The sequence below is a fragment of the Gastrolobium bilobum genome, unplaced genomic scaffold (assembly GCF_033153095.1).
Source record: "Gastrolobium bilobum isolate Gb01-03AN ecotype WA unplaced genomic scaffold, APGP_CSIRO_Gbil_v1 utg10696, whole genome shotgun sequence".
In the NCBI taxonomy this organism is placed as follows: domain Eukaryota; kingdom Viridiplantae; phylum Streptophyta; class Magnoliopsida; order Fabales; family Fabaceae; genus Gastrolobium; species Gastrolobium bilobum.
In genome coordinates this window covers 675660-701024 of record NW_026899284.1, presented here as the reverse complement: position 1 = coordinate 701024, position 25365 = coordinate 675660, and the positions used below count along the sequence as shown (strand labels likewise).

General features: G+C 35.6%; 2 protein-coding genes across 3 annotated transcripts; one reads left to right on the top strand and one right to left on the bottom strand.

Annotated features, from left to right (window-relative positions):
• The first annotated feature begins 4214 nt into the window (after positions 1–4214).
• On the top strand, positions 4215–22785 carry LOC133289160 (protein ENHANCED DISEASE RESISTANCE 2-like). Of its 2 annotated transcripts, none has more exons than XM_061487031.1 (22): positions 4215–4755; positions 5090–5164; positions 8922–8975; positions 9141–9206; positions 9442–9545; positions 10211–10278; positions 10359–10475; positions 10613–10653; positions 10741–10841; positions 12554–12649; positions 13233–13297; positions 13548–13619; positions 14459–14614; positions 14806–15038; positions 15114–15153; positions 15295–15449; positions 15538–15639; positions 17660–17704; positions 17801–17941; positions 20722–20817; positions 20945–21046; positions 22316–22785. In XM_061487031.1, exons 1-22 carry the CDS (start codon positions 4615–4617, stop codon positions 22421–22423), a joined length of 2178 nt encoding a protein of 725 aa, XP_061343015.1. In that variant the 5' UTR covers positions 4215–4614; the 3' UTR covers positions 22424–22785. The 2 variants fall into 2 exon arrangements, with proteins under 2 accessions (XP_061343015.1, XP_061343014.1); XM_061487030.1 differs by having other exon boundaries at positions 10353–10475.
• A 371-nt stretch (positions 22786–23156) lies between these two features.
• Positions 23157–25148, bottom strand: LOC133289190 (UDP-glycosyltransferase 89B2-like). The gene has a single exon (XM_061487072.1). It carries the CDS (start codon positions 24977–24979, stop codon positions 23495–23497), a length of 1485 nt encoding a protein of 494 aa, XP_061343056.1. The 5' UTR covers positions 24980–25148; the 3' UTR covers positions 23157–23494.
• Between the last annotated feature and the right edge of the window lie 217 nt (positions 25149–25365).

Sequence of the window (25365 nt, the reverse complement as noted above, 5' to 3'; positions counted from 1 at the left end):
AAATTTAGATTGAACAAAAGAAACTTTTCCGTTCTCAATTATAATTATCAAAATAATAAAATATTCAACTCTTTTATAGACAAATAAAAAATCAATTTAAAATACTAAAAATAAATATAACAATGACTACTTCCTAAAAATAAATAACTACGATTAAATCATTTAAATCATATCCTAAATTTTAGATGTCAAATCACGTCGATGTTGTCGTAATCTATTTTATTTCAAATTGATTATTCTTTAGGCATGTAAGGAAAATATTGCTTGGGCTATTTATAATAGGTCAACTTTAAATGTATCATTTTCCCATATTAGGAAAATATTTGTCCTTGAATATACTTTGACTTCATTGATACCAACCATCTCAAAATGCCTATGGGGCACCATTGTTTATACTACTTCAAGCAAAGATAGAAACTCGAGAAGGAATTTCGGAATTGTCATAATTCTACTTCAAGCATAACAGTTGTAAAAATATGAATTGCTTTTATTGCCTCTTTTAACATGGGTTATTTTGCAATGTCCTTAGGCTCTAACTTGACTAATGTGATTCTCCTTTTGGTATTTAGTAATTACTGATTGATTTTGAATATAATTAATCTTTTACTGATAGATTGGATCACTGTCACAATCTTGCTCCGCGTTAGAATCATCATGAATTGGATTAATGTCACAATCTTGTTCTCCATTAGAATAATCATCAATTAGATCAACGTCACAATCTTGTTCTCCATCGGAGTCACCATATACAAGACAACCATTATACACTGAAATGTGAGGAATCTCAACCATCACCTCTCTATCTTGAGAGTAGACTGATTTCCAAGCTGTACTCCCCAATTTCATCCGTGGTTTGACGTCATTCTCTTCATTATCAGTTGTGTCCTATGATTCAATTCCTTCTTCAGATTGAACGCTCAACTTTTTTTGTGCAAGTCATCACTGCAAAATTTAGATATTCATGCTCTGCACCTCCGCTAGCTGACACTGTAGAACTTGAATTTTCTCGCTATGCGCCCGAATAAATTGTCGCTTAAAATTGTGGATCTGTCTTCCGAGCTCTTCGTTTTCTATGTCTTTTGAGTCCATCTGACACGGTTGTCCGTTTTTTCAGGAACAAATCCATGTCCCTTGCCTCTATGACTCTGCCATCCAGGACCTCAATGATTATGTTCAGCTATTGATTGAAGGCAACCTAGTGCTCTGATATTAAATGATGACAAAAATGAATAGAAAATGGCTAAACATAAAGTTGAGATTGATAAAAAAAGTTTCATTTCTCAATTATAATTATCAAAATAATAAATATTCAACTTCTACAATAAAGGTCTAAGCACCATTTAATAGACCAATAATAAATCAATTAAAAATTTAAAATCCCAAAAATAAATATAACAATAACTACATTTTAAAATTAAATAAATATAATTAAATATTTCAAAACACATCCCAAATCTTATATGTCAAATCACATCAAATTTGTGGTTTTCTTCTTTTTCTTCTTTTGCCAAATAAATCACAATCATATTTGCTATTTCTTTTAAACTTGAATTTTGTTGTACTTTGTTATATTTGAAATTAACCATTCTTTGAGCACATGGGAAAAAGATTGATTGGATATTTTGTAATTAGTGCTCTAAGTGCATCACAATTTAATCGATCGACTCCTCTGTCTCTCGCAGAGAGATAGAGCTTTTCTAGTGTATCAGTTCCCCAATCGAAATGCCTTGAGTTTTAAAGTATTTAAATTAAAAAATAATATAATCAAATTCCGAAGGTGACATAATTAGTAAGCAAATTATGTCTAAGGAACGAATTGATGGGACTAAAATGTCTATGTTTCGATTATTAGGTGAACTAATTTAGGGCAAATGGCAAAAACCTTGGTTCTCTATGCCACAAAGTGAGTGAGGACACCCTGGAAAATAAATAAATAAATATAATCATCAAATGATTTTAATTTTATTTTCAATATATTATTTTAAATTTTATTTTTTACACTTAGTGAGGGGTTTTATGAATACATGGGTCTCTCAGTCATCAAAACTGTATGCATAAGAAGCAATCCAGTCAGTTAACATGTTTCCTTCTTTGCATGTGTGAGTTACTACTGTATTCCAGTTTCTCTGAAGCAGCTCCTGAATCCTATTTAGGATGGAGGACAAGGGGTGATGTGATGCACATGGCAACCTTGATTTATCAAATTAACCGTTACCAGCGAATCACTAGACCAATTCTATTGGCTTCTCTAGGTTTGATGTTTTATTCAATAAACTTTGCATTTCTTGGATGAAAAATTGAGTGGACAAAATCTAGATAACTGGTTGCATTAAATTTCTGAATGTTTATTACATGTTGCTATAAAAAAAATAAAAAAATTCGCCTCCCTAATTAACAATCTTGGCTCGGCCTCTGCTTGCAACCCATCCACACCCGAAGCTTTATAAGGATGCATGCTGAACACTATTTATCTGATTTCCATATTAGAAGGAATCCTATCCATAATGGCAAAGGATCTACAAGTAGTTATGGGGAAGCAATCTGACAAGGGGTTCACAATTTCTTTGGAATAAAGATTCTCAAATAAGCTTACTGCCATTTCCTTGATAGCTTGTGGATCGGATATCCAAGTGCCATCATCATTTTGGAGCATCTCAATTTTGTTGTGTCTGCGTCTTATGATAATGGCTGTATGGTAGAACCTATTATTACGGTCACCAAAAGGTGACTTTGTTGCTATTTGCTTCTACACTCTTATTGATGCTATTTAGATATCATCATAAGTGCTACCCAAATATTTTGGTGAGCACTACAATAATTTTATCGGTTTCATGTCCGAATCTCTAAACTCAGTTTAACTTCTGAGTTTCGAGACTTATTCAACTTATTAATCTTAATTTCAAACTACCACTTTAAATGTTACTATAATAAAGATTTAACTCTTTTTTTTTTAGTAATTATAAAGTTTTAGCTTTTACTTTCTCAATATATTTTCTTTTAATATTTTCACACCGATTCATTATTTGTCCGACTAGCTTGATTATCATTGATCCAGTCCACTTTTATTAACACCGTTCCGTACACGAACTCAAAAGTATTAATTAAGTTGAAGTAATCTCCACCGATTGATTCAGATATTTTTCTAAAATACTAGTCACAAATATTATATGCGCAAAGCAGGAGTAGAAAAAAAAATTAAAACTGAATTCAGATATTTAATTTTTACGTTTATTATCTCTCTTGTTAAAAAAGATAAAATAATCTTATAAATATATATAAAAATATATTGAATCCATTTTTTTTTTATATGGCCCAACATAGATCCATACATTTATAAGAGGAAGGTTATATTCACAATCTATTTTTGTTTATAATTTTTTATAACTATATCTTAATCGTTGATTTATGTCAATTAATAGTTATTATTTTCTCAAATTAAATTTATTAATTAATTATTAATTCACAATAATAATAACTATTGATTGAAGAAAATCAACAATTAAATTATGATTATAAGATATTGTAAATGAAAATATATTGTATGGATAACCTTTCTCTTTTTATGTACGTGTAAAAAATAACAATATAAAAATATTAAACTTTTAATTTTTATAAAAAAACTTCATTCATATCTACGTAGGTAAAATATCTCACTACTATTTTATAAAGAAAATATCTCACTATTAAATGCACCTTAACTATTATTTTATAAAAAAAATAATCTCAGGATATGATTACTCTCTCTGATCTTATTGTTTGTTCTTCATTGCCATCTGTGCCCAAACAAGTCACGCTTAGCTGTCTACAGTGACGCGCATAAATTAATTCCATATCGTAAGTAAGTGGCAAAAGTGGAACAATACAATGACCATAATCCCAATACAAACAAATACACAAGCCTTCATATTCAAGGTCATATCCGTCATCTCAAAATAGCAAAATCACGTGGGACCCAAGCCTTTTTGTTCACGTACTCCTCAAAAAATTGACCCCAACAAGAAAAGAAAAAACGAAAATTCAAATTAATAATAATTATTAATTAGATCTGATTAACACTCGGACTATAGTTAAAAATGGGGAAAGCGTCACTGCCAAAACACACACCTAACCCACACGGCCCAATCGATTCCATCCACGTGTCAAAGCTGCTCTCGGTCACAGCCTTTTCTAACTTACGTGGGATCTCACACTTTCTCTAGTTAGAATCTCTTTCTTAAATTCCTAGTCTCTAATCTATCTCTCTCCACCGTCTTCTATACGTCGTCGTTTAGTTTCACCGATCCCATCGTCACCGATCCCGGAGAATCGAAGTCGAAGGAGGAAGAGTTCGAGAAATCGGGGAAGAACAACTGCAACTAGCGTCAATGCGGAATTCGAATTTCGAATCCTGAGCTCGCTTGCGATTCCGCTGAAAACAACGGACCGTGGAATCGCCGGTTCCATGACCCTCCATATCCGGCACCGGCGATGACTTGTATGGTCACTTAGCTTGCAATTCATCTAGCCGAAGCAGAGATTCTTCCTCTCCAGCTTCCGGCCGGCACCACTTCGAATTTGTTCTTTTTCTTTTCTTGAAATTCAAATTCAAATTCGTGTTCGTGTTCCTCTGGAGCTATGTCGTCAAAGATTGTGTACGAAGGGTGGATGGTGCGGTATGGCCGGCGAAAGATCGGCCGATCGTTCATCCACATGAGGTACTTCGTGTTGGAGTCGAGGCTGCTCGCCTATTATAAGAGGAAACCGCAGGACAATCAGGTGATTCTATCGTATTTTATGATATTCAGTCTTCATTTTTTTATTAATTTTTTTTTTGGAGAGGAGGGGGAGGAAGAAAAATCAGTTAGTTATTATTTTTTTTTTTGGCTTCAATTTCCATTGTTGGTTAAAGTTTCCACTTCCCAGAATTGTTTTTTTTCCTTTTCGGGGGTATTCTGTGAAAAGGGTTTGGGAATTTGTGAGATGGCTTTTCAATTTTTGTTTTAAATTATTATGCTTTCTGAATTCCTTTTTCTTTGTATCTTTTTCTTTCTGGGAGGAGGTGCTGATAAAAAACTTGGCGATGTGAACTATTTTTTTTATGCTTTGTTAGGTTCCTATTAAAACCCTGCTAATTGATGGCAACTGTAGAGTGGAGGATAGAGGCTTGAAGACCCATCATGGATATGTGAGTTCTGCAATTATGAAGTTCTCAAAATTAATTTTAATTATATATAGGTTTGAAGACCTCTAATCTTAGCAGTTCGTTCCACTTTCATCTAATGGCTCACTTGACTAATAAATTAGAGCTTTAGATAAAAGCGGAATTAACAACTAAAATTGAGTGTAACATTTATGCCGGTAGTTTTGTTGAGGGCAAACCTAGGTTGCTCCTTTGTGCGCAGTGGTAAGGTTCTAGTTTTGGAACCAGCCTCCTTGCAAAAATGTAAGAGTAAATCTGTGTATAATTGACTTTTACCTTTATTCTTGCAAAATAGAGGAGCCTTTCTATCCTTGCAAAGTCGGGGAGCCTTTTGCACTGGGGTTTGCCCTTATTATATATTTGTTTTGTTGGTGATTTACTGTGGGAGCCTTCTGGTCTTGAAATGATCAATTGACATGAACTGTACTTATTGTATGTTGTTGCGCAACAAAAGGCTTTGCTTGTATCAAGTTTGATCCTGTTAGGAAATCAAGTGTTTGTATCTAGTTTGATCCCGTTAGGAAATCAAATGTGCGGAATAGAAACTAGTGAATTGTTGGTGTGAGGCTATGTTGTGGACTATGCAAAGATGTTTCATCAACACCTATGATATTTATTAAAACAGAGAAAAAAGATACGGGCATCAACATTTTTTGAAGAGTAAGGCTAGACACAAAAATTCACACCTGTTTGTGCATTATTAGATTTACTTACGGAGCTGTGTAGGGTCCCATGAACACCTATGAAAAATTTCTGACATGTTTGACTAATTGCACCTGTTGTCCAAGATATTATTTTTTCCTTTCTGGACTAAGGAAAAAATTCATTACAAGGAAAGAATTTTAAAGTAGGAGGACAAGGCATCATCCTTCAACATGGGAGCAAAAAAAACTTTGTTACAAAATAGCTTTGCAATCAATCTGCATGTCTACCAGAGAAATTCTCATAGAATTTGTGTGCTGAACACCAAAATGAGGCCAAAAAGTTGTCCTATCTTGAAGCAAACCTAAGGACATTGTTTTCCCATTAAAATTGAAGCATTCACCTCCAGGTTCCAATCGAATGGCTAAAGTAGTGCATAAATTTCGTACTGCCACAAAGCTTTTCTGTTCTCATGCCAGCTAAAACCTCTAGACCTAATTAGACGAAGTTTTCCAAGCTTTAAGTTTACAAAAATGATTAGCCAAAAACACCAAAAATCCTACTCCAAACAGCTGCTAGCTGGAAAATGCAAAATTGCATATGCAGTTATTCCTGAAAATTCTGCAGTATATTATTTGTATTGATCCTGTTTGGTATCAAAGGGGCCCGTATAAAGAGGAGCCTTGGCACAAGGGTTGGCGTTGTCGCCATGCGACGAAAGTCACAGGTTTGAATCATGTAATCAGCCTCTTGCAAATGCAGGTAAGGTTGTATGCTATAGGCCTATGTCAGGTTGTCAGGTTGTCCTTTTAGTCCGCTTGTTTGTACTTTTTTAAAGAAAGAAGCAGTTATCTAATTAAAAAATACATTTAAATTTTTTGTAATAATTAGATAGGTTTTTTTAAAAGAAAAAAAATCTAAAAAAAGCTGTTTTATTTTGTGTTTTTCTCGTAAGCTAAAAGTAGTAGCTGTTGAAAAAAAGCTCTAAAAAGGTTTTATCATAAAATCGCTTTTTTTAAAGCTGAAACAAATGCACCCTAAAATCAAACCCTGCAAGCTGAGTAATTGTTTTGGATTCTGTTTTTGCATCCTGTGACTAATTTTGTTCCAGCTGCTTCAATTTCATAGGCATTAATTTTGTATATGCTGTCTACCAACTTTTATAGTTTTAAGAATACCCATGTACTGGAATGAGAGTTATCAGGTATGTATGTTGACCCAAAAGATGCATAAAGGGACCAGTAACCATATAAATCCTTGTCAGTGTAAAATAGTTAGAATTGTTCTTTTTGATGAATGATTTCAGTGGAGGGAAAGATATGTCAAGAATTTTGTGTTGAATACTTTGACCCTGTAGATGGGATTTTGAAAGTGGCATATACTGAGTTTTGGTAGTCGTCTTTGTAGTTAAAATATAATTTTCTTGAAACTATTTATAGATTTTCCATACTATGAAGTTGTAAGAGAGAGTTATTGAACGCTTGAGGAGAGAGACCAAGGTCTATGTAAATTAATTGGGGTTTATGCTAGGAATATGTATCAGGGAGGTCACTTTCTTGATACGACAATTAATGAAAAGATATCGAGAAAAGAAGGACTTACATATGATGTTTATAGATCTTGAGAAGGCATATCATAGGGTTCCAAGAAAGGTTTTATGGTGGGTTCTTGAGAAGAAAAAAGTACCATCAAAGTATATAGAGACAATCAAGGATATGTATGATGGTGCTACTACATGTGTGAAAGCTTGTAATGGAACATCAAGTTATTTTCTTATCACAGTAGGTGTACACCAAGGTTCTGCTGTAAGTCCTTATTTCTTTGCCCTAGTTATGAATGATTTAAGAAAAGATATTCAAGAGGAAGTGCCATGGTGTAAAGGATTTACGCTAAGCTGGAGCAAGCATGTTGGAGTCTAAAGGATTTACGCTAAGCCGGAGCACGACTGAGTACATGAAGTGTGAGTTTTCTCTGGTAAGAGATGGAGATCAAGATTCTGTACATTTGCTTAGACAAGAGGGACTCAAGAAAGATGCTTACAGATATCTGGGATCAATTTTGCTAAAAGGTGGAGAGATTGATAAGGATGTAAATCATAGAATCAGAGTAGGGTGGATGAAATGACGTAGTGCATCGCGATTTTTGTGTGACCGCAAAATTCTCCTTAGGCTAAAAGGAAAATTCTATAGAACAACAGTAAGGCCTGCAATGTTATATGGAGCTGAATGTTGGCCAGCACATAGGCAACATAAGCATATAATGAGAGTAGCATAAATGAGAATGTTAAAGTGTACGAGGATGGATAAGATAAAAAATGAATATATTCGATGAAAGGTAGGAGTAGTATTGGTGGTTGAAAAGATGAGAGAACATAGATTGAGGTGGTTTGGGTATGTAATGAGAAGATATTTATATGCTCCCATAAGAACAAAAGTCCGTTACCAAGAGTTTGACACAAAGAGGGGAAAAGGTAGACCAAAACTTACTTGGGGGAAGGTAATAAAACAAGACTTAATGGAGTGAGATATAGATTGACGGATGGTGTGTTTTAGGATGGATTAGAGTAAAGCTATTAGCATTGTGGTGGGTTAGACCTTTTTTATTCCTATGTTCTAGATAGTCCCTTTTTAATCCTTTTCTCCTTTATCTCTCTCTTCTTTCTTTACCTCTTTTTTTTTTTTTTTTTCTTTCTATTTCTTTCCTCTTTTTTTTCCTTTCAATCTTTCTTCTCTTATTTATGTATTTTTTTCCTTTATTTTTTTTATCTCTCTATTTCTTTATCTTTACTTCCGTATTCTTTTTTTGTCCTCTTATGTATTTTATTTTCAATTTATTTTAATTTTTTTTTCCTTTTAATTTTTTATTGCTATCTTTTTAATGGATAATGTTATATATTTTTAATATTTTTTAGCCTTTTTTTTTCAATCTTTTCGTATTTTTCATTTGGGTTCATTTGTCACCGACTTCAACTAGTTTGGAATAAAGATGTTGTTGATTTTAATGTTGATTTTGATGTATTTATAGATTTTCGATACTGACAGTGATTTTGTTCTCTATATTTTTGTCTGCATTTATTTATTTATTTATTATTTTTGTGCAGATGGTTTATGTTTTGTCTGTTTACAACAAGAAAGAAAAGTACAATCGAATTATGGTGAGAGGATTTTCCTCACATTCATATATCCAGTATTTATTTTTACCCTTCTATCCATAGTTACTATCATGCAATTTTGTTTTAGTAATTTATTTATTTTCTTTAAAATAATTTTGCTGTCACTGTTGATGTGTGAATATTTTATTACTGGGGTTGTTGCTGCAGATGGCAGCATTTAACATCCAGGAGGCCCTAATCTGGAAGGAAAAGATCGAGTATGTCATTGATCAGGTCTGTTTCGCCAGATTTCATAATCCTATTATGTTTTTTTGATTTGGAACAGTATCTATATTCCTAAATTTCTGGTTAGACTTTATGTCTCCTCGATGTATATTGGCTTGAAACATGAAAAACATTATCTTGATACATGGATAAAACGATGCCTTGCAATGTTTATAAATTCATCTTAGTGGGACATGCTTTCCTGTTGTGTAAGTTGATGCTATTGAGCTTTCATTCCATGCAGCATCAGGGAGCACAACCATCAAATGGTAACAAATATATTTCTTTTGAGTACAAATCTGGGATGGACAATGGGAAGACGGCATCTTCCTCAGACCGTGAAAGCCAGTAAGTATTTTTGTGCTTTGATTTTTTTCACTTACTCTTTGTAGAAGTCAAGAGTTTACCTGCTTTTTTGTGCCATTGTTTCCTATGTTGTGAATTGTGATTACTTGAATTATGTCTGTCTTCCTTGAGATTGTTTTCTTTCATCCCAAGGTCCATTCTTTGAAGATGCAACTGAAATAATTCATTGAGACATACTGGAACATGATTTAATTTTAGTTGTCTTTAGGCTTTTTTTATTGTACTCCTGAGCAAAAACTTAAGTTGTGGGGTGAGACTACATTAAAGGCTTTATGCTTTTCGCTAACACGCCCCTTCACATGAGTCCATTGGACTTAAAGGGTGGATGATGTATCAAGCCCAGCCTACCTGTGCTAAGAAACTCCACAAGACTTAATTAATTATTAATTAAATTGGGGGAGGTGAGGATCGAACCCGTGATACCGAGGCTCTGATACTATGTAAAGAACCTATTCTCCCAAAAGCTTAAGCTGTTAGGTGAGGGCCTTTTTAATGGTTTTATATTTCTCTAACACGTCCCCTCACATGAAAGCCCATTGTATATATTAATAAAAAGAAATAATTACAACACAATTATTTACAACACAATGTCATTGAGCATACCCCCTATATATTCTTAACATCCAATATATTTTTTGGATCACCAGGTTCAGTGCTCAGGAGGATGAAGATGAGCCTCATCCAAATTTGTTAAGGAGGACAACAATTGGAAATGGTCTACTTTATATCCCCTCCAGATATGGGCTTTCAATAATCTACAATCTATATTTAAACCTCTCATTTTTTTAGCTGCAGGTCCTCCGGAGTCAGTTTTCGACTGGACAAGGGAAATAGATTCAGAATTGTCAAATCAGAATATCAATAACCAAGCATTCTCAAGAAAGCATTGGCGTCTTTTACAATGCCAGGATGGTTAGCAACGGCTATCTACATGATAAAGCAATTTACTGTCTTGGTGAAATAAAAGAAAAGATATTCCAGGAATATATTAATGGTTGTATATGTTGTAATTGTATAAACTGAGATGATTTTCCTTCTGAAATGGGCAGGACTTCGCGTTTTTGAAGAACTTGTTGAAGTTGATTACCTTGTGCGTTATTCGTGTCTTTCATGGTGTGCTAAATTTCATAGGATGTTTTGGGAAACATAATCATCTCCAATTTGCTTCTTTATGTAGCCAAGGAGCTGCAGTCGAGCTATGAAGGCAGTAGGTGTTGTGGAGGCTACTTGTGAAGAAATTTTTGAGCTTGTGATGAGCATGGATGGGACACGGTTTGAGTAGGTGTTCTGCATAATTACCACTATTTTAATGTGTTTTTCTTTTTGTTTCTAGAGAAATATTGCCATGATGTAAGGGAGCGCAATTAGACTTGACATTTTAAGAAATTGTGATGTCATGTAATACTACTTTTAGAGATTCTACTAACTTAGTCCCCGGGCAGTGTAGACAAAGGCACCAAAAGGCATACCTAAGGTGCTTAGGCAAAGCTCCAGATGGGGTAAGCTATTCTTGGCACCTCAGGAGTTCCTTTCTTGTTAAGGTGAGGAATGCCTCTAGAGCCTTATCAATAACAGTAAAAAATCCATAAAAGTAAACTCATTTCAATGCTTTATGGGGTAAAATAGTCAGAATGTTAAAAGAGTAACTAGGGGGGACTTGTCAAGGAGAGAAATGAGGCATTGTTATGTTATAACTGGTGAATGAATGGGGCATTGTAGGAGCTCGCATCAATTTCAGCTACATAAATATTTTTGTGCTATTTTTATGAATTGCAGTAATTTTTGTTCAGATGGATGCTAGAGTAATGGGGGATGAGAATGTTGTGGTGGATAAGTTGAGTGGACAAGCAAGAAAAGATAAGAATATAAGATTTGGAATGAAATTACGGGAGATTGTTGTATTAATACCTATTGAGAAGATGATAGAAACTCATCTAAGATGGTTTGTTCATGTGAGGAAAAGAGTTAGAAGACCAATGGAGGCCATCATATGAAAAATGGATCAAATGGATGACACTCCCATTAAAAAGGGTAGAGGAAGACTGAAGAAAAAAATAGGTGAAACCATTAAAAAATAACTTAATCTAAATGGATTAATTGAAAGTTTGGCTTTTCGTGAAGATCAATAACATCATATGATTTGTATAGACAACCTGAGCTGTCCTATTGGTTAAGGCTTTGTTGTTGTTATGTATGTGAGGACTGTGAGGTGAAAATTATTTGGATCTTTTATTGAAGGGTCAGGGGAGATATTAGTTTGGAACCTCTATTATCTTCTTCCATAGTTGGGAAATATATATGAGCTGAATACGGTGTATGCACTAGGGTATGTGACAAAATTGAGTCAAAGAATAAGAGAACATAAACTGCGCTGTTGAAAAAATTAGGAAAAGTTAGCAGGATTCTAGACATCGTACTGTTCTTTTCAGAAATTGTTCACAGATATCAGTTCAGTTAAATTAAAACCAAATAAATGCTGAATTTAAACTCCAGGAATCAGTTTCATTCAATCTTACTGTAGACCTTTTTTTTTTTAAATTAGAATTAGAATTATAACCAGGACACCTAATATGCCCAACAATTTAATTCATCAATGGGTTGGAATTTTTTATTGTTTGTAACTATGTATTTGATTTCCATGTAGCTAGTTTTCAATGTGAATTTTGTACCAATGGTTATCTTAAAACCCACATGCTCATTTTCGTTTTTAAACTGAACACATAGTATGTGTTTCCCTTGATCCTTTGGTTAATACCACTGAAACTACTGTTCTTTTAATATGGCTTTGTAATGCTCAAGCCATGAAAACTTACTTGATGGCTGTAGAACTGCTTTTGGGTCCTACAACAGATCAAGCATGGCATGATAAAGAAATGTAGAAAAGAAAGTTTTTTTTTTTTTTTCTCAGTTCCAGATATTTGATGTTCCAAAATTCTGCAAATATTCTGCGGATAAAATTTGTTAGCCTCTTATTATTTGCATGCCTGCAGATGGGATTGCAGTTTCCAACATGGTAGTTTAGTTGAGGAGGTGGATGGGCATACAGCAGTTCTTTATCACAGACTTCAGCTAGACTGGTTTCCAATGTAAAATAACTTCTTTGTCATTATACTATAGAGTAAACTTTATCAATTATTTTTTCATATATGATAAAAATGTCTTCTCCAGAAGAACCAAATTTACTTGTATCTTCTGTGGTAAGTTTTCTCAATAAATTGTTTTATTTCTTGACATTCAAACCTATATTTAGGTGTCCCAATAAAGTCTGAATTGTGTTGTTAGATATAAACCATTTATGTACTATCACCCAATATCTTAAACTTTTGGGATTATTGGTTCATTATATGATATCAGAGACTCTGTTATATGGTCTAGAATTTGATCCTTGTTGCCTCCATTCTTGTAAATTGAAGTCATAATTCAGCACAAGGTAGGGTAGGCCTCTGCATTGTTCAAATGGTTATTTGCATGAGAGGCCTTTTAAATATAAAGCCATTCATGTGCTTTAATCCAATCACTTAAGTTTTTAGGACAATTGGTTTATGACATGTTCTTTTTATCTATAAAAACATGATTTAGGACTGGATAAATAATTAAAAATGAATGTACTTCCACAAAGTAAAGTTATTAACTGCATGAACCCCATGTGCTATTTGTTTATCATGACAGGTTTGTGTGGCCCCGTGATCTTTGTTATGTACGTTACTGGCGTCGAAATGATGATGGAAGTTATGGTAGGCAATTTACTTTTTTGGTTCAAAATTCATTTATTGTTAATGGAATTTGCTATTGACTACATTGGTTAAGGAAACAAGAATAGAAAGAATCAAATGATAGTAAAAACATTTAATACTCTCTTTAGGTAATTAGAAACATTTAATAGAGGGTATCAAATGCTCCTTAACCAGTGCCCTTAAGCACCAGTTAGAAAGACCATATGTTTATTATTTTGGAAGTTTGCGTTGATATTTCTTCTTCTTGCAGTTGTTTTATTTCGCTCCAGGGAACATGAGAACTGTAGTCCACAACCAGGGTGTGTTCGGGCTCATATTGAGAGTAAGATCCAATTCCTTTTAGATCTGACTCCATCCTCCAAAGTACAGGAGGGTGGGATTGGTCCACATTTTCAAGGGGTCTCAATGTCCTTTACTTGTTATGGAATAGGATTGTGCATATGACCTCTCTGGTGTTTTGCTAATAGTTGTTTTAAGGGCGTTGACTCTTCTGACTTTTATGGAGTGGGTAACTTTGCTGCTTTTTTTTGTCCTTATTGTACTCTTTTCTATTTTCTGCTTAGGAGGATCCTTTTAGTCTTTCCCTCTAAGTATTAGTATTTATTTTCTATAATAAGGAAGAAAAGGGGAATTGATGTAGATGTTGGAAGCATATGAACTCGACCTAATCTTAAATCCTAAAACCAATGGAGTTATGTTCGGGAATCTATTAATTTTATTAACATATAATGCTACCTTGCCTCCACTTGAATGGACAGAATAATCTTAGGCCAGGGACCATTAATCAGTTGGAAAATAATATGAAAATGCTAGGATGTGTGTTGTTAGCGTATTGAGTTGTTGTTTGCTAATGATTGAAGTTTCGCTCTTTTTAATTCATTGAAACATGTAAAATGTTTCCACGATTAAGAGATAAATATGGAATCAGGGTGGAATATTAAAGTTTCATAGTATGTATCTCCTTTTCTTTCAGCATAAAATGAAGACGGATCTTTACGATAAACAGATTTTTAATTTTTCATTTCTCATTAATGTCAGTAAGCACTAGTTTTTATTAAAAAAATTAATTTTTGTTTCAATTGAATGATGCATCTCATGTAAAATCATAGATAAAAAGTATGCCACATTCTATTGTTTTAGGTCTGACTACTGGTTTTACAGGTGGAGGATTTAATATTTCCCCCTTAAAACCTCGAAATGGTAGGCCCAGGACACAGGTCCAGCATCTTATGCAGATTGATCTGAAGGGATGGGGTGTGGGTTACATGTCATCTTTTCAGCAGCATTGTCTCCGTCAAATGTTAAATAGTGTAGCTGGTGAGTTGATTTTCTTAGAGAATGGTAATACTATCCCTTGTGTTATCATTGTTGCTCTTAGACATGTCTGTCTGTGTTTGGTAGTGGAAAGTTTAGGTGTGAAGGTTGCCTAATTTGGGCTTACCTCTCTTTTGTGGGCTGGCCTGATGTGCAATGAGTTTTAAAATGCCTTTTCACCCGTCTCTCTACAGGTTTACGTGAATGGTTTGCCCAAACAGACGAAAGGAATGCTCCTCCACGAATCCCTGTCATGGTTAATATGTCCTCAACATCTGTTTCTTCAAAGAAGAATCAGAAGCCTAATGATTCTTCTGTTCATCCCAATTCTCTCGATCAAATAAATTCTGCAAGCAGGAATTCTGCATTGATGGATGAATATTCTGACGAAGATGAAGATTTCCAAATAGCAGAACCTGAGCAAGAGGTTATATTTGCATTCCCATCTCTATTTTTGGGGTTTGCTTCATAAACTCTAAGCGGTAATTTTTTAATACTTCAGGCATACCCAATTGGTAATGAGAATGATGTCAGAAGAACAGGTAGCTTCATACCATACCTCTTTTTTATTTATTTCATAATATAATAATTATAAACATGTGCATAGTGCATGTGTGCACCGAGATGCATGCTCATAGAAGAGCCTCGATTAAAATTAATCATAATGTTTTCCTGAATTGAAGCCTTGGAAGAAGAACCGGCAAATGAAATTGACTTGTCTTCCTTTTCGGGTAATTTACGTCGTGATGATCGTGATAATGCTCGTGACTGCTGGAAAATTTCTGATGGAAATAACTTTAGAGTCAGAAGCAAGAATTTTTGCTATGACAAGTCAAAGGTCTTCTTTTATTATTCTTCTACTCTTTCTAAATCAAAATTTATCTTTGTTTGGGAGTGCTCTTATTCCTTTGTGGTTAACTGTGAAGGTTCCTGCTGGCAAACATCTGCTGGATCTTGTTGCTGTGGATTGGTTGAAGGACTCAAAAAGAATGGACCACGTGGCAAAGCGTCATGGTTGTGCAGCACAAGTGAGTACTAGAACCTTGTCCGTTTTATGTTACTTGCTGAAGATTATTGGGAGGTTTGTCACGTTACCCTGTTGTCTGAAAATAATTAGAGACCTATGCTTGGCTTCTTCTCACTTGCATGTATGAAAGGATATACTTTCATCGATTTTCAACATTTTACTTTATTATGGGAAAGATACATGCATCTCCGTTGAGGTTCGCACTTATCACATCAGATATCCCTCTTGTTAGGGGTATAACACCGACCTCTCGTAGTTGGAAGAGAGCTTGACGGCGTTTTAAAATTAAATAAAATTACATTTTAACGCTTAACTGAAAACGTTAAACAAAGATGGAGCACAATCCTGTCTTTTGTATTTTGTTTTGAAATTATCCTTGATACCATTCTGTCTTTTTTATTTTTTATTTTTTTAAATACTGAATTGAAACTTTTCATTAAAATTGAATCTCAAAACCAGAAAACCCTCATTTAACTTGAAATCTTCATCTCTCCAAACTGAAAACCCCTCTATGACACACCGATCTCTCGTAGTTGGAAGAGAGCTTGACGGCATTTTAAAAAAATGAAATTCCATTTTAACGCTTAACTGAAAACGTTAAACAAAGATGGAGCACAATCCTGTCTTTTGTTTTGAAATTATCCTTGATACCATTCTGTCTTTTTTTTTTATTTTTTTAAATACTGAATTGAAACTATTCATTAAAATTGAATCTCTAAAACAGAAAACCCTCCTTTAACTTGAAAACTTTATCTCTCCAATCTGAAAACCCCTCTATGAAACAAAATTTCTCTTGATTCCCCTTTCAAGTTGGGATTGAATTGAAGTACACTATCCTCCATGGCTTCTCGTTGTAATCCTTGTGAGGTTGCTGTGGATGGTTAACACAAAATGGAATGTATACAACTTGATGCTAATGTTGTGTTTTGTTGAATGCTCTCCTGGTTCAAAACACCGCAAACCTGCACTTTGTTCAAAACACCTCATTGCCGACCCAAACAACCCTAAACTTCACTCACAAACACCTATGCCTACAACCAAACCCTCTGCCACCAGTCTGCCAATAGCCACCAAATTACAGAATCAGTACACAGCAACACAAGTCACATACGCATGCCTGGGCCACACCAAAGCAGAGCTGAAATTCTGCACAACACACTTTCAAAATCACACCACTTACCTACTCCCCCACAAGCACACCAGACCCGACATAGAACCCTTAACTCATGGCTGAACTTTAAGTTACCCTCCAACAGAAATCAATACACACTTGAACCACACCCCCAAATACCATCAAACCCCTAACAAACCTAAGCACACACCTAAGAGCCCACCATTCTTCGGCCATACACTCAGCTCCTTTCCTGCCAAATATCCAAAAAAAGGAAAGCAATCAAAGGATCTCAAATTCTGCACCCGCATCGAACACAAGATAAAAACAGCAATCTAAGTTCGTTCACTGACAAGGCCACCTACAGCCAACTTACAACCACCAAGTCAAAGAACTTGAAACCACCACCTAATAGCTTTATCATGGTCGACTCACTACCTTTTGCTCGCCATTGTAGCATCTGAAATAAAAAACCTCTACCACTTAGTATCCCTTCTAAGTTGCTCACCGACAGCCCAACACCATTCAAAACAGCCATCAAACCAGCCTTGAAGCAAACACCTTCGCACCTCAGATCCAGACAGCCCGGGTGCGTGATTTGAGCAAACGTTTCCATTGTATATTATTTTATTAATAGGGATGAAATTGTCATATTGTAAAAGGGGAGAAGTGCATTTGTTTGTTTTTAATACAATCATTGCAACAAAAATGCAAACATTAGGGGAGTACGGTATCACTTCTTAAATAGGGGGATATCGGTTGAAATAAATGCAAACCTCTGGCGAGGTGAACGTAGTTTTCCCTTTTAATTATTTATAATATTAAGTTGTTTGGTTGTTGTTGTGGTTGTGTGTGTTTCTAGTTTTAGGCTTTCACTGAAAATAATCCTTTGCTTTTGTTGTCTGTGTAGGTTGCATCAGAAAAGGGATTTTTCTCCATTATCATTAATCTTCAAGTTAGTTCCTTTTTTCGTATGACTATGAGTCAATTTAAACCTCAAGGGTTTAGATTTTCAGAGTAAATGGAAAGTGTGCTGTTTTTTTGGTGATAGGTGCCTGGATCAACTCACTATAGTATGGTATTCTATTTTGTGACAAAGGAGTTAGTTCCTGGATCCCTATTGCAACGCTTTGTTGACGGTGATGATGAATTCCGAAACAGCAGGTTGAAGCTCATCCCATCAGTCCCAAAGGTATTTACTGAATTTTGTCCTCATTATATAATGGGCAACTTTCACTAACTTTGCAAGTTAATTTTATGATTTGTAGCTGTATCATTGTTGTTCATAGCAACCACATCTGCACGTACTGACATGCTTATGTAGTCATGTCTTTATATGGGCATTTTATAACACTGTCTTTTGTGTATAGCATGTGTTTCAGCTGTATGTGTACTGTGCCTTTTGTTTCTTTCATTCATCATTTTTTTTAAATATATTCTCCATGTGGTCAATTTTGAGGAGGATCTTTTATGTCTTGTGTGTTTTTCCGTTAGCATTTTTCTTTCTGTATTTTTCAGATTTAATGTTAGTCTCATAATTTGATTACAGGGAACCATTTTTCCCCACCCTCTATACCTTATTTTACAAGCAAGATTGTCGATCAAGTGAACTTAATGTATGGTTTTTTTTTTTTTTTTTGTGTTTTTTTTGGGGAGGGGGGGGGGGAGTGGGTTAAAGTTAAACTCAACTGGGGAACTCATTGAGCTTATCGGTTTCATAAACAATAAATATCTAATAAAAAAAATATAGCTTTGTTCTACTCCTGTTATGGGTCTGAGGACATTGGCCACCATGCTCCCGGAGGTGGAGGAAAATACTGAAACTGAGATCCCGTGCACAAGACAAGATAAAATATATGATGGGAAATGGAAATTCTACTTCTCTTTGGTATGTCAATTGGCATCCTCTTGAAGGTTAAACTCTCAAATCTCTGGCAAGTATGAAAAAATGTTATATAAAACCATTAACGTGGTTTTCACCTAACCGTTTAAGCGTTTGGGTTGAATTGGTTCTTTACATTGTATTAAAACCTTTCTGACCAAGTGAGTCATGAGATTGATGCTCATTGTCTCCCATCCTATTAATTAATAAGTAAAATTGTAGAGTTTTTTAGCACAAGTAGGTTGACTTGTGCATTTCAAGCCCAATGTGCTTTTGTGTAAGGAGACATGTTCGAGAAATATAAAATCATTAATATGGCCTTCGTCTAACAACTTAAGCTTTTGGGTTAAATTGATTCGTTACAATAAAAAAATAAAAACTTGTTAGAGTTAAGGGTATATGAAGCAGGACTGTAATCTTTATGCTGCAGTAGTTTTGGTTGAATTGGTCATTTCTGTCGCTATCCCAAGAAGCACGGAAAATGCCTACATTTTTCAATGATAACACTGAAAAAACCAAATTCAGCACGTACGATAGCAAAATTATGTTTGAGCAATTGACATGATATATATTTGCTCCAAAACAAAAAGGAGGAATTGGAAATTCAAAGGGGGAGCCGGAAGCTTTGATTCAAAAAGCGGAGCATATTATTGATATCATATTAAAATTTTGCTTTAAATGCATAAAATGGAAAAATGTGTGAAGAAAACTAAGACCATATTAATATAAGTCTAGTAACAAGATTCATAAATTTTATAGTTGCATACTCATACTGCATTACATAATTAAGCAGGATTTTATGACCTTAATTTTTAAATTTTTTCCCTTCAACTTTGGCAAATGGTTAGATGGGCTTTGCAGCCCAGTGCATAGCATAGTAAAAGAATATTAAAAAGCTGGCTCAAATATAGGCTGACCGAGTTGAGTTTGACTACTTTGATCAAATGCTAGTTTTGATGGAGAGTTGACAATTTTCCTGGTCAACTAAAGAGAGTAGCAAAACGTTTAAGAGTTATACTGTGGGTTTGAAAACTATAGTTTCAATAACTGGTGCACATCTCCTTGTGGATTTTCCTTATGAAGTTTAGCCGTATGATATTTTTAATATTTGAACAGATGGGTATTCCTGATCATAGTGTGTGATTGTGCTTGGTGGTGGTGCCAGGATGCTCCTCCGTGTGCTCTGGTGGGACAACGGGGGTTGTGCACCTATATGACACTTTGATGTTCAACTCAGTATCAGCCGTAGTATGTAAGGTAGAATAATTACCTGCTGCTTAATAAGTGGGATGAAGACCCCTCTTATATATGATGGTTGTCAAGAGTCCCCAAAGGGGTTTAGGGTTTTCCCCTTAGTTATTGGGCCCAATGCTTAATGGGCCTAAGCTGGATAATATATTTAGAACAATACTACATGTTAGAATGATAGGGCCAAACTCAACTCGAAAAGCTATCAAGGGAAAGGATTGCTCGGTCATTATAAAAGGTACTTTGCTCATATATTTAGCAGATGCAGGATCTCTGAACAACTTTCCTCATGCCGAGGACAGGTTATTTGGAGCATGATCTCTTATTATTTGCAGTCAAACTCCTTGTCTGATTTTGGTCTAGATTGTAGAACAAATTTAGACCAATGAAGGTGCATCGTAGGCTGTTTACCATTTTTAGGATTGGATTACATCTTATCATAAAGAAAATTCACAAAGTTTGTCATACAACTAGGTTTTAATTCCCATTGTTCTGTTGCTTTCAATCTTGTGCAAGACTCAATGGGCTGAAGTGTATAGCCAGTCAATTGCATGACTTTAAGTTGATATATGTTGCTGCCTACTACCCAATTTGATGCATATGTGTTTTGGTCTGTTTCAAGTGATATATGTCTGAATCTCTGGTTACCATATTTTTTGGTTTCATAGACTAGGACTTTTCTTTCATTTACTTTATATTTTATATTTATGGTTTTTGTTTTTCTTTCTTTTCGTCTTCCTTTTGAAATTTGTAACTATCATCTTTCCTTAAATGCTGGAAAAAAAACATACGGTTTTACTCTATTCGTTCCTTAATTGATTTCCCAACTTAAAAAAATGCAGGGCTCATGGATTGTACGCCAGAGTGTTGGGAGTACACCTTGTTTACTGGGAAAGGCAGTTGATTGCAACTATATTCGTGGTCCCAAGTATTTAGAAGTAAAATTTCATTCAACTTCTTTATAAATTGTTGTCTGTTCTTGTTGTAGTAAGTTTACTAATGAATGATGTATGTACTCTTAACTTGTCTACTATGATTGTTTAATCAATTAGTTTTTAACTGTAGATTGATGTCGATATTGGTTCGTCTACTGTTGCTAATGGAGTTTTGGGGCTGGTTGTTGGGGTGATTACAACATTGGTCGTTGATATGGCTTTTCTTGTACAGGTATGTTTTTTATGGTGTATATTTTATGTACTAGCAAAGAACATCTAAGCAATTCATAGGATTTAAGTGGAAGCAATTGGACAAGATTTATTCTTGTTGCATCTAGTGTGGTTGTAACTTGTAAAAGCATAATGACTTTGATTTAACATTTGCTAATAATACTTGATTTTAGTTAAATTCACTTTGGTGGGTTGTGGGTCTTTAATATAGCAGACTGTAGACCTGCTAATTGACAACAAATCCGCCTAATGATTTTCACAAATATTGTTGAATATCATTGTCTGACACCCTGCAAGTGCTAGCAGTTATAAATACTTTTTCAAGTTGAGCTAGTTTTGCATAACAAAACCTTTGCTAATGTAATAATGACTTGCTCTTCTCAATATATATAGTGAAGATTTGCTTTGGGTTAAATTTTGTTGTGTTTTCCATGAAGTTTATGATATTCGTTAAATGTTTATAATGATTAAAGCCTGTCTGCTCCTCGTGACATTTTTTATTTATCAACAACGTGCTGCTGTTTTGCATGCACTCTTGTATCTAGAATGGTATGCAACCACGTATTTTCTGAAATTGCGTTACATGCTCATTACTATGATATAAATGAAGTCCTCTTTTTAAATATTTAAATTATGATAGTGTGGAAAACTTTAAGCATCAGGTGATAAGATGAGATTGCATTGTTGTTAAAAGTGTGAATTTGATTGCTACTTGAGTTGAGTCCAGTAATGGATGGTAACTGTCCATAGATCTACATAATATGTATTGCTAGGGATGGAAAATAGGATGGGAAATCATTAACTTTGAAGCAGAGTTATGATCAGATAAGATAGTTATAGTAGCTTTACTCTCTTCCCAATCATTATTAATAGCTACCTAATTACGAGTCTGACTAAATTTGATGCTTGTAGTTCTTGTACCAAAACAGATACTGTTTTTGCTAGAAATCCTCATTCAGTTTGGCGTGAGCATCTTGAATGGATTTAAATTTTAAATGTCGTGGATTTTAGCAGGGAGTATTGGATCAGGATAGTGGAGTTTTTGTTTTGTTTTGTTTTTTATTACATTAATTGAGACATTGTTTTATATGTCCTACATTACTGTTATGCTTGAACATGTGTCCTTGAGAGGTAAAAATTGTACTTGGTTCAGAATAATAGCTTGACAAGTTCAAACATTGCTGTAATTTTCAAAATGGATTGGTTGACAATTCATTGATACCTTTTAGGATGTACTGTGAAATCATGACAAAATTGTTATTATTGACAGGCAAATACTCCTGATGAGTTGCCCGAGAGGCTTATTGGAGCTGTTCGTATTTCTCATTTAGAGCTCAAATCTGCCATGGTCCCAAAACTGGATCCGGATCCGTCATGACTGACCAAGTGGTTTCTATTGTTCATCTATACGAAATTCATTTGTTTGCAATATGCGTATGTACCATTTTTTTTTTACTGGGATGTAGGTTCATTGTTTTATAATTGGTTTTTCTGTGAAATATTAGGAAATGTTTTTCTACCCCGTTTTTAATTTTTTTTTTTTTTTTTTAGTTCATTTAATTGTTTAAGCTGATAGGATCTGTATTTTGTTCATTTAATTGTTTAAGCTGATAGGATCTGTATTTTGTCAACTTATTCATGCTTGGATATATTTCATATGATTATGTAAGTATCAAACCACACAGTTTTGTACCTTTTTTTGTATCTACCAGTAATTAAGGGAAGTTGTCAAGTCATTTCATCCAGTCATTTCTCCTTCACGGCATCTCCCATTACTTTTACTTTTTGTAGTGATGCAGAGTTTCTTTCTCCTCCTTAATATCTACTACCCGAAAGGCTGTAACTGAACTATCTTTAACAATGCACCGAGTTTCAAGTCATATTGGTAGCATTTCTCTTCCGCATTTTAAGTCATTTGTAGCACTTCTGCAGTTATGGTCCATATGGATGAAAATTATGACTATAAACTTGACTAGAGTACACAAGACGAGTTGATGAGAACGGTGACTGTTGTATTTCATTAAGTAGCAATAGTAATGCAATCACTATATTCTGTTGGCAAGATTTCAAGTAGCAATAGACATCGGACACGGTGACTTTTTTTTAATGATATAGATTCAATTTCTTCAATTCTTTCCCAAAAAAAATGGGGCAGTAAGCAGAAGTTGGACTAAAATGAGAATATATACCGTAGGCAAAGACTAGGGACGGTGAGAAGTGAAAACATCGAATTAAAATTTCCTTTGGTTGCATGGCAGTAATGTATTAACATTCATTGAAATGGTTAAAAAATTTACACTGGCACTGGGATGCTAGGGCTGGGAACTAAATCCATTTTAGTTGAAAGAATGACACGTAGCCCAGTAACCCATGTATGTAGTGGCTGGAAAGGAAAGCTTTATTCTGACTCTATTGTGTGAAGCAACATATACTATTAGGGCCAATGATCCTAGGCAAATCTCTGATTAATATAATCCTTAAAAGCATCCACTGAACTTCTTGGAAATCCCTGCTGAAACTTAGCACTAAGAATCTCAGCCGTCTTCTTCATTTCTTTATCACCCATCAACCTCTGTATTCCCTTAACTATATCATCCTTTGTTACCCTTTCCGATAGATCATCACATATCATGTACCCCACTTTAAGATGGGTCACCACCAACTTGGCATCATGGTATTGGTCACCCCTTATGGGCCACACCAAGAATGGGACCCCACGTCCAATAGCCTCCACCGTTGAGTTCCAACCACAATGAGATAAGAATCCACCCGTTGAAGGGTGACTCAGTATCAACAATTGTGGTGCCCACCCACGTATTATCAAACCCCTTTTCCCAACTCTGCTATCCAACCCATGAGGAAAATATCCTTCTTCTCCTTCTGGACCACCTGAACCGGCTTCCCCTCCTAAGATCATACGCGGTGGACCCGGTCTACCTGAACCGGGTTGGAGCACCCATATAAATGGTTGCTCACATGACTCCAGCGCATGAGCTAGTTGTTGGTACTCCTCCATTGTAGGGCCCACCTCAGTACCAAACGACACGTATAGCACCGATCCACGTGGCTTTGAGTCTAACCACTGGATCACTTCTTCCTCGGTGACGCTGGACCGCCGGTTTGATCGAACATCCCGGTCGTGGAGAAGTGAACCGCCCGATTTCCAATACTGCTCCGGCAAAAGCGGTCCAACACCCCAGACCGGTTTTCCAATATGATCCGCGATGTAGTCAATAAATGGACGCTCCAGATCATCACACGTGTTGATCACCAACGCAACTGTTTCTCGGACCTCCTCCACCCACGGTGGTTGTTCCCCGAATTTAGGTGGTCCCATCCCCGGTCCACCAGGAGCTGGAGGAAAACCAGCTCCGCCGCCATGATGCGGTGGTTCACCGCCCAACGGTGGCGGAGGGGGATCGTGACGTCGTCGTTTGAGGTCCGAGTATGTAAGCGCCACATCTTCGGGCAACCCGGGAAGTAACCGGATCTCACCGGGTTTTAAATCTAACGGGTGGGCTTTCCAAGTGGCTAGCTCCAAGGCGGCGGAGCATGCGCCGGAGGTGAAGAACGCCACCGTGGGAACCTCAAATTTCTTGAAAACGTGGGCAGTCCACCAGCTCGTCATGACGTCAATGATAGCACAAACGGGTCGGGCAGGATTCGGGTTATCGGGTCCCCGGGAGAAGATGTTTTCGAGCCCTTGGACTAGTTCGTTGTGGGGCGCGTGAGGTGGCGGCGCCGGCGATGATGAGATTTCGATGATTCGGATAAGAGGGTTTTGGCGGAGAGAAAAGGGAACAGAGGAAGCGATGGTGGATGAGATGAGAAGGGTTACGGTGAAGTTTCTAGAAGCCAAGTGATTGCATAGCTCCATGCATGGAAAGAGATGGCCTTGTCCGAAGAAGGGTACTACGCAAATTTCAGGTGACATTATTGTTTTCAAGCTTGTATGTATGTATGTTGTTGTGGTCTGTGACTGAAAGATTGGTTTTTGTAGGAAGCTAAAATTGAAGGTCAAGTAAAGAAAGCTTTAACTTGATAATGGGTTTTACTTACTGATAGGAATTTATAACCAAAACATTTTGACTGTTAGGTTGAGAATGAATGGTTTGAGCAGTGTGAATGAATTGATTTGATTTGATTTGAGGATGAATAATGTTATTGGTGACCCCACACCATATGTCGTTGTCTGATCAAACAGGCACTCAATCCGAAAATTATCTGAAAATGTTGATCTTGGTAAAATTATGAGGAAAAATATCCTAGTGTCTACGCATAAAGTTTAAGGTAGAGAAACCTTCAAAGATAATACAGCAG

Excerpts from the sequence above, each read along its gene's own strand:
- LOC133289160 (XM_061487030.1), top strand. The coding sequence starts at position 4,615 with ATGTCGTCAAAGATTGTGTACGAAGGGTGGATGGTGCGGTATGGCCGG. Across the intron at positions 13,620-14,458 it reads TGTTCGGGCTCATATTGAGA|GTGGAGGATTTAATATTTCC; the intron begins GTAAGATCCAAT and ends CTGGTTTTACAG. Across the intron at positions 14,615-14,805 it reads AATGTTAAATAGTGTAGCTG|GTTTACGTGAATGGTTTGCC; the intron begins GTGAGTTGATTT and ends GTCTCTCTACAG.
- LOC133289190 (XM_061487072.1), bottom strand. The coding sequence starts at position 24,979 with ATGTCACCTGAAATTTGCGTAGTACCCTTCTTCGGACAAGGCCATCTC.